Raw genomic sequence first — 13,964 nt, 5'->3', positions numbered from 1 at the left:
AAATCACCGTCGGCTCACGCTTTACCTTACCATACCTAGCCTTACCTTTTCTTCCTTCTTCACCGTCCATTACCACCTTCAGCTACCCTCTCTCTCTCTCTCCCTCTTTCCCCCTCTTTCTCTCTCTCTCTGGTTGAATGTTCGGCAGCGTCGGTATTACTTTCTAGGAATTCTAATTCGCCGTGTGATTTTCACTGGCTTACCTGCATTCATCTCAAGGGAACTAGCGTTCCAGACAAGCAGAACGGGGGCGTTGCATCGGACTCGCACGCACTCTTTGGATTTGCATATGCCCTTATGCCTAACGACCATTTATCAGCACTCCGTTCTGACGTCCGGTATTAGGCTATGGAACTCCCTACCCATTGGTATTCGTGAAAAGCCCACACTGGGGTCATTTAAAAATGCTCTGCATGCACATCTCCTAAAGGCCGGACACTAGCTTGTAGTAACTTAGGATAAGAATAGTAATAATATATCTAGTAAGCGTATATTAACCAACGATAAGTTTAGCATTTAAGTATTATATGTACTTCTTTCGATGCCTCAATTTATACTGACAGGGACTTGCTCCCTAGTATAATAAATATTATGTCTCTCTCTCTCTCTCTCTCTCTCTCTCTCTCTCTTTCGCCTCCTCCTCCACCTCCTTCTCTCTCATTATCTGAAAGCTGCGAACTTTAAAAAGCTCGAAAAATCTTGAGCAGGACCGTCCCGACGCGGTCGACGCGGGTCACCAGTGAAATTAGTGGCGCCACCTTGGCGCTCGTTCCCTCAATAAGGAATTAAAGCGGATCCTACGGCTATGTCGAAGTATCAATTCCATAAGGCGTACACAGGGGAGCAGTAATACCTTCCCTGTTAAAACTATTGTAGCCGTTTTTTCCAGAACTTTTTCGAAGGCTTTTTGCTTCTCACTGTACGACGCTTCCAGAATCGGGTCTCGGTTCTCGACTCCTTTTTTTTTGCTAAATGGATTTTTTTGTGGAAAACGAATCTTGGAAGGTATCGTCATTGAGTACGTCGTCTAGCCGAGAACCAGGTCAGCGGGGAATGCAACTTTCCTTGGATAATAAACCGCGCCGGTTTGTGAGCCGTAAAATTACTGAGAGGCCAGGAGGGCTGGAGGGTTGAACTGGTGGGTGGTGGGCTGGTATGGGACTGAGAGGGGAGGGACAGAAAAGGTACAGGACTTCTGGCATCCCTTGAAAGGTTATAGGTACCGACGACGTTATTCCAAGTTCGAAGGTCAACACTTTTACGGTGTCCTGGTATTAAGATTGCCTTGGTCTCTAACACGCGGAACCGTCGAAAAGTATCAGAATTATTTATAAGAAAGAAAATCAAGAGATAAACTGCCCTTTTAGCCATAATTGCTTTCTTGAGTGTTATCAATAAGAAGAAAAATTGGATGAGATACCTTTTTACGTATATACATGCGGAAGGGAAGGGAAGAAAGATGGAGAGAAATGCTGGAGAGTGCTAGCGACGCTTGTCACATTTTTATTCGTCGCTTGTAGCGAACGGGGGACTGATTGACTGGTTGGCTGGATGACTGGCTGGCAGTCTGGTTGAGTGCATCTCAAACATACACGCAAATCATATTCAGGTGGAATGCGCCACGTCAAATACAGCCAACGGCCGATTTACAAACGTGAGACCACAGCACTCCTCGCCAAACTATCAAAACCGAAAATTCTCTATTTTTTGTTGGCAGCAACATTTTCCGAATGCGTCTCGAATCCTCCCCTCGCAATTCTAACTCTTACGATTCGACGAATTTACACGAAGAATCCTCCTGGGCTGGTACAATTTTACGAAGGTATCTTCAAATTCCCATAGGAAAATATGCGAACTCATTAAGTCATGGAATTACGCAAAATTTCGCCCACTTCAAAAGTGTCTCTTGGTTTTCGTTCCTCAACCCCTTCTAACCCATTTCCTCATTCCTGCCTCCCGTTCTTCCCCACCATGGTCTCTTACCCAGATTCAAGCTAAACGGTGCATCTAATGCGATTCCACTACCCTCGGAGAACTGCAGGATGAAAACTTGCATTAGGTTCTGTAACGAAAGTGCAACTGCATTTTCCTATCTCGAAGATGCACTCTGGGAATAGAGCGCGATATCTTCCAAGGGATGTGGAGATTTTGTTCCTCGATGCCAACCTGCGGGAAGGTGGCGGAGGAGGGGGAAGGAGGTGGCGCACCATGGTGGTGCTTTCTAATTAAAAATAAATCCAAGCGGGTGTAACCGTTGGCTACTTAGTCGACGATCGCATTAAAATAAATTATTTAAGTTGTAGCAATTTCGCGGGTCCCCGATGGCTAATATCTGGATAATGGAATGAGGTGGCCCGACTGGCTGGCGTGGATAGGTGCTGGAGGAGGCAGCGACTCAGGAGGGAGTCAGTAGGGAACTGTACCTTCGAGAATAAGGGTAGCTCGTCGAACCACCCCGAGACTGGGCAGAGCAGAGAGAAAGAGAGAGAAAGAGAAAGAGAGAGAGCCATTCAAGACTCTTCGCGAAGAAGCCCAGGATGAAGGGTAATTGATAACAAGGAATAAAATAATTGAAAGATAAATTACCTCTTGACAAATTGGGCGATGAGTTATGGCAACAGATTTTTTATTCGTTCTTAACATCTTCTTCCCAGCTTTTTTTTAAATACTATTATTCATTCCTCTCTCGTTTTCTTCCTTTACATCCCGTTAATTTGCGACTAAAACCTGCGGACACTTCCCTCCCCCCCTGGTCCCATTCTCCCTTATAGATTCCTTTACGCTCTGCTGTTCATTGCATCGCATAGTACTAGGACCACCTGAATATTTATGACGTGTACACACATCAACAGCTATGCCAACAATCATGATTGATAATCAAATTCAGTGTGCGAGTTTCCATAGTGATTTCGAATACATATGTATATACGGAAACTTGAGCTTTTATCTATAAATTCATGCAGCCCATAGATATAGTCATAAAGACTAAAGCGTCAATTGGCGAGATAACTTTAGGTAAATTAGGAAAAGACGGAGAGAGTTCAGAGCGCGAGGGCAAAGGTCGTCCACGAGACACGGCAAAGAGAAGAGAGAGAGAGGGGGGGGGGGGAGACGATTTGCCGAATTATTCTAGGCTGTGTGGGTGCTATGTTGGCATTCCAAGTAGAGGGGGCCGGATAGGGCCGGGCTGACTAGGCATTGCCGGCATTGGCGGCCGCGGCCTCTCTAGTAGCTACATTTGACTTAATTTTCATTCAGGGCATTCCGCGACGCCAGGAATTTCGAGCCATTAAACAGTCGCTATCTTTTGGGTTGGTTGCCGTGCGTACGACTCTCTGTTTCTCTTTTGCGTTCTCTCTCCATGTTAGGTACACGTATACAGTGACGTAACCTGCTCCTGGTTCCAAGCTGCGGCCACGGCCAGGGTTACGCTGCCGCCCCTGGCGTCTCCACTCCCCTCGTCAGAATTATTCCGTATAATTATATTCGTTTCGCAACGACACCCCTGGGGCTCGAAATTGAAATTGAGCTTCCCTAGACGAATATCTCTGGCTACGTTTCCACTGAGGAGATACCCTCTTCCTCTTCCTCTTCGTTTCCTCCTTTAGAATCGCCCCCTCGAACTCTTGCTCGGAGCATCGTTCGACTTCTCTACTGTTTTTCTAGGCTGCCTTTCGTTTACACTCCACTTGCAAGGGACGCCCCTCGAAATTCATATGTCTTAATCTTAGCAAGAATTCTTCTCGCGTCCCGAGACTATGCGATCTTAGCACAGATGCTCAGGAATCTTGGAATCCTGGAATTCAGGAATTTCGGGTACTCGTGCGGAAAGGCTTTAACATACGTCATGTAGTAGCTTCGAGATTAAACAAATAGATAAGTAAAGATGATATACATTGATGATATCAGTAATTGAATCCGAATGATTGCTTAGAAATAAATCTCAGCCTCTTCCTTAATTTTCCAGTCTCTGGTTACTATAGCTACTACGCTCACCCCATTGCAAAACGTAGGTAAGCCGACAATTATTTAAGACGGCTTGCGGTTTCGAACCGCAAAACACGTCTGAGGAGGCAAAACTAACTCCTGAGGGATTCTGGGAGATTCCTGGACGTTCTTACCATCTAGAAGTAGTGCGGTTTGTCCTCTTTTCAAAGATTCATAATTAACCATTTAACTCGCTGACAATGCATTTCATTGCATTGTAAAGTATAGTCGATCCACGAGTTCAATATGTCTTTAATCTACCAGTGACTAATGTATATATGTATTGTGACGTGATTTTTCGAATCACGGTCCCAAGGCGGCTCCGGTTACCGATACAGATAACGTTCTCGATTTCTGGTTCCCTTCGGGTCGCCACCCTGCTCAGAAGCTACGCTCTCGGGTTGATTCGTATAGTTATGTCAAGGCTCTCGTAAGATTTCGTTACTGTTTAGTTGAGGTCGAGGTGCTCGAATCTGCCGTGGGGAGAGAGTCTCGACGCACCGAGTTACCCGGCAGAGGAGAGTGCCCGACGGAGACGTCTCCGCGGACCGGCAGAAGCCCGGGTGAAATACCGGCGCCCCGCTGGAGATGGGCAAAGGGCTGTAGAGCGGGCGGAGGTAGTTTTGATACGGTTAAGGGCAGGAGAGGAACCTCCTGCCCGAGTTGAGGACGTGGTGCCCAGCTGTCGCCCGATGCCCTGGGGAAGTGGCCGTGGAGGATCTCCAGAAGTTACGTACCGATTCGTTAAGGAACGCTCTCGATTTGGTTTAAAGGGACGACTCGAAGGAGACAGAAGAGTTATCGGTTATAAGGCTCTCGACCAATCAGAATGATCAGAATGATTAGTTCTCGGATTTGGCTATTGTCAAAGCAGTCTGTCTCGGGGCACCGACCGAGGTGTCACGGGCTGCCTCGCGCTCCCGTGCTGTCTGTTGATAGTTTTTCTTGCCGTGTTTTGACGCAGTGTAGCAAGTTCTCGATTCGTGCAGTTCTCGCGTTGTTCTCGCGATATCCAAGCAATTCTATGAATTCCTGTGAGTGTTCCGAAGGTGTAGTGCTGTGCTTTAGTGCAGTGTCCACCAGGGTGTCCTTTGGATGCAGTTCTCGGCCCCCACGGATTAGCTGCACCAGCTCCGGTGAGTCTCCCAATTTATTAATTGGTGAATGGATCTCGATAGATAGTTCAGATTCGTTCTGATGCGTTCTCGATTCGTCGCTCTCTGTCTCTCGCACTATTTGCCGGACTCTTACTCCGACCCTCTCTACCTTAACCTAGCAGCCTGAGCGGCTGTGAATTTCCGTAACCGTCCGCTCCCGTTCGTGCTTCCAGTTGCGTTTGCTGATTTTACGCGGCCCCAAAAATCGACAGGATCCGTTAAGCTATCGCCTCGTCCGATAGGTTTCGTCAGAGCTCTCGTTCTTGGTGGAGTTGGGCCTGTTCCGCCCCAATTCCCAGTTTATACCGGCTCGTCAGTTCCCGGTGAAAAAAGAATTGGCTGGCGCCCGCCTGGCTTGCGGATGCACGAACGACGGGTGGATGGCCGAAGGTAACGTAGGGTGGTTCTCGAAGATGGTTCGTTCTCGGATGTTTCGCTATCGGTGTCGAGTTAAGGAAAAGAATTACGTTACAGTATATGTATAGATGGGTTAGCCCTACTGATATATACATGTATATTCACTGATACCCCGTACGCCACGCAATATCTATAACGCAGTATCGGCAGGGCTAGTATTGCTGATCAGTCGAAATTAGCATCGGGAATTTATGTTCACCTCTACAAATAATGTGTTTATCGTAATTTATGTAGACTGTTCGCTACGGTCTGTTTCGGTCTCTATCTATAGCTCGCGGCGTACGAAATTCCCGCTCCTCCTGGCCGAAGCTTCGGAACGTGGCCTCCAGAGGGACAGCAGTCACCGGCAGCCATAGACAGCGCATCAATTGGCAAATCGATCGAGGATAACTTTGGCTGAGAAAGAGTAATGATTAAAACTAGTGACAGTGTTGGTGACTGTCGACGTAATACCTGAGTGTCTAGTGAGTGCATGTAAAATAAAGTGAAGTGTTATTACGATGTGTTTATCTCCGTGGAAAATAAAGTTAGTCTGTCCATAGTGTTCAGAGACTACGTGGATTACGTGGGAAACTCGACGAATCGCGTTTGACTCTGCTAAACGCATAATCGAGATGCGTTTTCGCTGGACAATCGAGTGCTGTTGCGATCCTGACACACGTGATGGTAGCCATACGTATATCGTGGTCTCATATGCATATACACGTGTGCTAACACGTAGCTATAAGTATGGAATGAGGAGTTCGGAGTGCAGAGCGTGGAGCGAGGAGCGAGGAGCGAGGAGCGAGGTAGGTCCGTACGATATGCAGCCATTTGCATACATATAGGGTCATTATAAATATACGAAACCCCTACACCCTGTCTCTTGGTCCATCCTATCAGAAGCAGAGACGGTCAGAACTGCCCGATGGTTCCGCTTATCCGTTATTGCCGTTGGACCTTTTAGGAAATTTCCGTGAAATTTCCTACTTTACATCCTACTTGACGTTTTTATATTTTTATATTTTCTACTTTTTTTTATATTTTATTTTAAGTCCAGCATGATTAGCATAGATAAGTCAACCTAACCTAACACCATTCTCTTCCTTTATGTTAACGATCATTTTTCTTCTAGCCGTGCACTGTATATTATATGCATTAGGTTAGGAATGACACGCTCTGTTCACTGGATGTAAGCTTCGATGGGTTTGCGTTTGCGTTTACGTTGACGCTAGTCAGGGCTAGAGGTAGGCATTACAAATGCTAATGGGGTAGCGTACGGCAGATGTACCGCGTGGAATACATTAGCGTCTCGTTCGTCAGTCATTAACAACGAAAATACGGAATCTGCATGTGGCACTTTCGCCCCCACACGAGCGCAATTATTCTAGCTAGCTAGAGAGAGCCGATCGTCGATTTAATTAACGCAACTCTGCCTGCCGCAAGCAATTTTTTAATTAACACCCGTTCAGCCAAGTAGAATCACAGGCGTGTGTCGGGTACCTCATCGGAGAAAACAGTCAGGCTGGAACGATCCTGTAGTACAGTAATTTTTTATGTATGCACGCGTGCCTATGAATAGATGAATTTTCAGATTGTTCATTTTTTTAAAATAGATTACGTAAATGAGTTTTTAGAACTTTGAAATTAAGTTTGGTCTGAATTTTGTATGTTAGAAGGGAATCAGCTGTTTTGTTGTTTCTCGAAGATCTCTTCTCTCTTCGGATGAATACGTGGTTCTCATTCTGGTCTCTCTGGGTATAAGTTTTTGACAGACTGTATATTGTTAAAGGATTTACTATACGCGTCATGCTACGCCAGGACTAAGGGGTTTCTCTTACACCTTTGATGCTTCAGAAGGAGCGCCAATAATTGAATCTTGGTACGTCATTTCGAGAATATTTTCGTCTTCTCTACTATTCGAGGAATTTTTCGAGTAAATCCCAGGGAATTCGTACTTCGAACGGGCCTGCCATCCCACGTAGCCCGATACAAGTGCTGGCCCCTCTCTGGCTGTTCCTGGCGCTGCTGCTCTGCGCGTTCATGTCTCTCTCTTTCTCTCTCACTCTTCCCTTGACTCTCTACCTCTCCTCGTCACCTGTTTCATTCTCTCTCTCTCTCTCTCTCTCTCTCTCTCTCTCTCTCTCTCTCTTGGTTCCGACCCGACTGTCTCTCTCGCTCTCTCATGATCCAGGCCTTCTCCAGCCTCCGCCCCCATTTCTCGGCCCTGGCTGTCTCGTTCCTTTCCTCGCCACCCTCTTCCCCTCTCCTATAAGCATTGCTGCCCCTCCATCCCCGCCACTGAGGTCGTCGGCGACGCCGCCGTCGCTGCCGCAGCCGCCGCCGTCGTCGCCGCGATACATTGCGATACACGGTTCTTGTCTCCACGGTTCCCGCGCAGGACATAGCGCTCTAGTCCACTGGCCGCTGGTCACCATCCGTTTACCCGTTTATCCGTTGACCGTTCATCTGCGCATTTGACCACCCAATCGCCCAATCGCCCAATCGCCCGACCGTCCGACCGTCCAACCGTCTACTCGTACCATCCGGAACGGCCAAACACGAGTGAATTTCTTATCCAGACACATGCACGACCACCCTGGAGCATATATTCTCTCTTTAGCAGTGAGCATCCCTCCCGAGACAAGGTATCGTACCAGCAGAGTCTAAACTACTCTCCAAATATCCCCCTTAAGCTTCTTTTTCAACCCTTCCTTTTATATAACATCCCGCCTCTCTGCACCACCATACTCCTTCCCGCACCCCTACCCTGATCTGCGATACACCACCCCCTGCCCCACCCTGCCTCTAGGCATCGTCCCCTCAGTAGAGGGCAGCTAATAGACACGCGCATCACCAACATCGCCAGCCCGGGTCCATGCCCGCTGATTCTGCCTATAAACAGAGCACCGGTAGAGCCCACGTGTCGTGGAAAAACGTGACCGACAGTTCTATACGAAAAGTGATGATAGTTATCAATGTGATATTATTTATTTGAAATTAATCCAAGTGTCTAGTGGGAATACTGTTCGGGTGTAACGTGTCCTGGTGGAGCTAGTGAAATTTTCGGGCATCCCCGTCGCTCGGTGAAATCGGTAAATTAGGTTTGTTCAAGTTTTATCGAATATCAGGGTTGACTGATGTTGAGATTATCGCACGTGAATACGTTTGCATCGGCGTACGCGAGAGGCTAGCAGAGGGTGCTTGTGCTGTTGTCGTTTGATCCAGGCTGCTGGGTAAATAGTTGGGAGCAGTTAACGCGGAATAATTGAGAGCCTGGAAGGCATTGCGTTGCGCAGCTCGTAGGTACACGCATGTGTGAGAATCTAGACGTAAAATAATATCTGAACCAGGGTGAAGGGGGAGGGAGGCGTAGGCCGAGGTTGAGGCGCGACAATACCCGGCTGATTCGATTGACAAGTTAATCGGCCGCCTAGCGTACTGCCTTTTGCACACTTGAACCAATTGCATCTAGCCTGAACGAAGCTCCGTGCGCCGTTCTCAAATTACTTTGAGAAATTAACCGGGAAATCGAGCCTTACACTTTTACGGATATTTTATAACTGGATCGTTCTTCCATTCTGGATACTTACTCTTGCACTTCCTTAGAGTCGATATCTCTCTCGATAAGATGACGCAAAATCGACCTTATCGAACAATTTCATTTACGAATACTTTGATGTTTATACAGACCCGCTGTTACCGACTGATTAATTAATGAATATTGAATCGAACTGTAGTGTCGAGGAAATCGTCAGTGCTTTTCTCTGTAATTCGACTGCCGTACCTTAGCGTCTTCGGAGCAGAAGCGTGAGCCATTGGCACGATACGAGACGGAGGGGCCAGACGGCCGACTGCCAAAAGTGAGTTACGTGGGCCGCAAGAGCCACGTGAAACTGAAGCGATTTCGTATCGTGGGAGCAGGGAGGGTTTGCCGCGCGCAGCACAAGCAGCCCAACCGACGAACGAACCCAGCAACCCACCAACCCACCAACCCACCAACCCACCAACCCCTACACACAACAACCCAACGAGGCATCCCCCACTCTGAATCGCACAACAGCCAGAGCGGAAGTGCTAGTCAGTCGGCGAGCGACCTTCCGACATCACGGTTAGCTTCCCTCTTCGCCCTTTGTCTTGATCGCGAGGACACCCTTAGAGAACACGCGAGCGATTAGCCCAGGCACTCGATTATTCAGACTCATTAACTCAGGATTATCCTGCGTCCGGGATACTGCCGATAGAAAGTCTTGTCCTTCGCGCGGCTGACATCTTCACTAATTGCGTCCCTGATTCTTCTTCTTAACGCTTGTATCTTGCAGTAAGGAATCAGTTATCGTTTCACATTGTACCTACATCTTGAGATCCTGACATCCTGACATCCTGACGTATTGACAGGTTGACAGATTTACAGGTTGACAGCCTCGCGTCTTGCACGTTGTATGTTGTCACGGTTGTGGGATCCTTTAGTACTACTGGACAGAACGTGGATAACAAGGAGAACCGGATAAACGGAATGGATGGAATAAACGGGAAGAGGAAGTGAGTTTATCTCGTGAAGGTAGCTTGAAGATATGTGCTCTTGACAGTAGTGCACTAAAATCGTGGAATGATCTTCGGTTCTAGTGAGTTCCTCGAGCTGGAGAGTCGCGCATCGCACGTTTCCTAGTTCTTGCAGAAGAGTGTTTAACGTGCTTAACGTGTATAACTCGTCTAACGTGGCTATTGTGCAGAGTGCATCTGACGTGTCACTCTACTTTTCTTGTGAATATCCTTCATTTCGGGTAAACGAGACTTTAAGAAGAGACGCTGCTTCCGGTTGAAGGTCACGTGTCGCAGAGTGCCGAGAGGATCAAAGTGGATTAAGAGAGACATTTAAAGAAATCGAAAGTGGGAATTGCGCGAAGAATAGAAAAACCCAAATCTGGACCAAATCACGTATTGCTCGAGTGCACTGAGAATTTTTTTCTTAACTTCCAGAAGAATTGTGAGCAGTGTAGTCGGAATTTTTCAGACGCTGTTCTGGACTGTCGAAGTCTTGTGAAGAAGTGATATTCGTTGATGTAAATATAGAGAAAAAGACTGAGTGAATAAAAGGGAAGGAAGAAAGATAAACCGATACACCGAAGGAGGCTGCGTCAGGAGATATATAAAAGGATTGAGTAAAAAGTGAGGAAGAATAAGGCTAAGAGTAAGATAACATTTGGGTGACCGTAGTGGTGAAAGAAGTGAGTGAAAGAGTGGAAAGAAGAATAAGAAGAGGAGAGAGAGAGAGAGAGAAGAGGAAGAGGAGCAGCAGGAGGAGAGACGCCACGTCTCTGCACAGGTAGAGAGGGCAAACAACTGCACCCAGTCCTTGTGTACTTGTTGAGCCTGAGCATCGGTCGGAGGCACCCGGGCTCGCTGGCGCTTTAATATTTAACAAGAGTCTACGAGTTAAAGAGGCTAGAAGAGTTCATGAGACGGCGACGAGGTTCACTAGGATTCTCGACGACGAGCTGCAAGTCGACAATTCAAAAGTGAAAGAAGAAGACGGCATCTCTGGTCGAAGGGACTATAGAGAAGCTTCGGTCGAATAGAAGACGCGGAAGCGGAGCACGTGGCTTCCTCTACAGCGTGGAACTCCTCCTAGGATCATCCCCTGGAGTGTTCACCCTCGATCTATCTTGCCAAGAGACTCCTAAACTCATCCACTCTGTTAATCGGCCTTCTTAAGCGGCTCCAGTGCCACGAGGCTCTCGAAGACCCTTGAAACTCCCGAAGGAGCGCATACACCTGCCGTATTTACTGCTAAGCTGCTGAGCCGATCGAGTGCTGAGTTGGGCACTGGATATTGACCAGCAATACGGTAAACACAGATCCGGAGTCAAGAGTCTATAAGGATCTGTATATAGAGCAGTCCAGTTAATCTTCGGGCTGCGCCAAGGACCCAGAGGGCGCCCAGTCAGCTAGCTAGTGCCTGCTCGTGGAACTGATCGAGGAACGTCCGGAGGTTTAAAGTGAATCGGATCGACGAGAGAGGCACAATCCCGTCCGCAGGTGAGCGGGTGCATAAGAAGACCGGGGTCGAGGGTCAAGGTCAGGGTCGCCGGGAGCATCCATTGCGTCTCACCGTACAAGAAGCATCTTCTTTGTCGTCGTCCTCGTCATTGTCGTCGGTGCCGTTGCTTGACTCTGTGAGAGTTAGTGCGGTCGCCGAAGGCGGGGGAGGAGGAGGAGGAGGAGGAGGAGGAGGCGGTGGGTGGCTCGAGTTGTGCGGGTGTACGAGGAGAACGGATTTTGGGGTGGCCTCGTCAGGCAGTTTGACTCCAAACGCACCGGGCCCCGGGGCTGCGGTGGTGGGTTGCCTGGTTGGGGTGTACCCGTGCTCATCCACGGGGCCCAGGGGCCCCACGTCCCATATACAAGGACTTCAAGGACTCCAAGGACCCCAAGGCTCGCAGAGCTGTCGTGGCTGTTGCTGCGGTCATAACAACCCGGCGGTACAGCTTACGAGCCAACGGGGCGGCCTATCGCTGAGGGTAGCGAGGGTGGCGTCCACCACCTCCGTCCGAGCCGCCCCCTACGCCCACCCCCAGCACCAGGGGCTGGGGCAGGAGTGCAGGTAACTAACTCTACTCTCACCGGTCTCTCTGAGTACTTAAGTCGTCGGCGGCGGACGGCTGCCGTCGTTCAGCGTCGCTGTCCCGTCGTTGTCGTCCTCTGCGTCATCCCTCTGCACGTCGCTCGCACGACGAGCACAGAAGACGAGCGCGCGAATAATATTGCCGGAAATTTTCAAAAAAAAAGGTGTAGGGAGGAGACGGGCGCAGTGGGTGGAGGTGGTGCGCACATCCTCGGCAGCCCGATGCTGTTCGTCCCGTTCACGGTGCCCACCTTCCCTGCGACGCATCAGACATCCCACCCGCATCAGACGCATCACCAGCAACTCTCCACGTCTCAGAATCCTGGCCAGCAGCCGCAAATCAACCAGCTCAGCCAGCTTAATCAGCTTAACCAGCTGAACCAGATCAACCAGCTGAATCACCTGAATCATCAGGGAATACCAGCCACCACGCAGCCCATCGTTCATAGCACCAGCTGTTCGCCGCAGCAGCAGGCTACAACACCAAACAAGGTAAAGTGTCACATATATACGTCTCTCGCATACTACATGATTTAAAAAGATCTCCCATTCCTTGGGCCAAACATACAAAGTTTTTAATCACGACCTGGACTTTTCGAATTGAACAAACTTAAGCACTGTATTCTATAATTCTGCGTCCCGTCAAAATCTCATTCTTTTTTTTTTTTTTTTTTTTCGACATCGTCCTAACAAGCGCCGTCATCAGCACCATCAGGACCGTCAGCAGTATCAGGATTGCGAGTATCTTCGTGAACACTGCCAGTGTCATCCTCATCGGCACCAGTAACAAGGATATCATATGCTCCCATAATCCAGAGTCCCGTCTGCGTGAGGATCTCTCTAATGGTTTTATTATCCTGGCGTGGATTCAAGTCAATTTTCTTTAGCGAGCAATAACTCCCCAACATATACCTCATAGAACATAGTAAACATAGGGCACGCTCGAGTGTTGGCAGCGAGAACATAGCTTAATTTCGTGAGTCTGGCACGTCTCTGTATGTGCTTGCCTGTGACTCTGTAAGATCATCGTGGCGCCACATCCTCGACCACTCTCCGTTTCTCTCACGCCCGGATTCTCGCCTTATCAATTACCGCGGCACCCGAGACAATTCTAACGGGATTCCTTCGGATTGGCAAGAAACCTTCGGATCCAGTTGTTTCTGCAAAGTGAATCCAAGCAGCGGCACTGCTATCCACTGGTAGCTCAATTCAAAAGCATCCAAGCATCCTTTGGTACAGAGTAATGGCTGCTGCGTTGTATACGAGCTAGATGAATAGATGGATATAGAGCGCCAGGAACTTTACTAATTAAAGGCTGTTAGTCCTTGCTGCCGGATACGCCTTGCGCTATACTCAATTGTCTCCGTATATCTATGTTATTCCTTAGAAACATTTCATTCTTCATCTTATAATTGTTACACTGTGGTTATCATTTTACTATTTAATCGGGTATCCTCCAAGGGAACAAAGGGGAGTCCCCACTGCTTTGGCAAAGTTGCCAGCAGTTAAAACGAACAAGGAAAATATATTTGGACGTAAAAAAAGAAAAGTAAAATCTTTCGTGACGCCGCCAGGCCCTTTGTACTTGATCTCATTAGTGAGAGCGTCCCGACGTCCCATTCCCTTGCGATTATGAGGCTTGATCGTGGGATAAAGAGGTACGTCATCGAGAAAGGCCGCTTACCGTGTCATAATTAGGAAATTGCCTTTGGCTCTAGCGGCCCTCTGCCGGTGCTCCGACATTTTTATTATTTTCGTTCTGCTCTTTTTCGAATTGCCACGAGGCCCCCCCCCCCCCC

At 48.4% G+C, this 13,964-nt stretch overlaps 1 protein-coding gene across 1 annotated transcript in view; it reads left to right on the top strand.

Annotated features, from left to right (window-relative positions):
• The first annotated feature begins 9,613 nt into the window (after positions 1–9,613).
• LOC107267519 (nucleolysin TIAR) overlaps positions 9,614–13,964 on the top strand; it is a 301,978-nt gene continuing 297,627 nt past the window's right edge. Inside the window, exons 1-3 of the mRNA XM_025084838.1 lie at positions 9,614–10,082; positions 10,167–12,144; positions 12,330–12,657. Of these exons, the coding sequence (XP_024940606.1) occupies positions 12,388–12,657 (270 nt within the window). The 5' untranslated portion in view covers positions 9,614–10,082; positions 10,167–12,144; positions 12,330–12,387. The remainder of the gene's footprint in view (positions 10,083–10,166; positions 12,145–12,329; positions 12,658–13,964) is intronic.

Source organism: Cephus cinctus, unplaced genomic scaffold (genome assembly GCF_000341935.2).
Source record: "Cephus cinctus unplaced genomic scaffold, Ccin1 Ccin1_scaffold0407, whole genome shotgun sequence".
In the NCBI taxonomy this organism is placed as follows: Eukaryota; Metazoa; Arthropoda; class Insecta; order Hymenoptera; family Cephidae; genus Cephus; species Cephus cinctus.
Note: the sequence above shows the minus strand (reverse complement) of the source record. Positions and strands in the feature narration are given on the sequence as shown.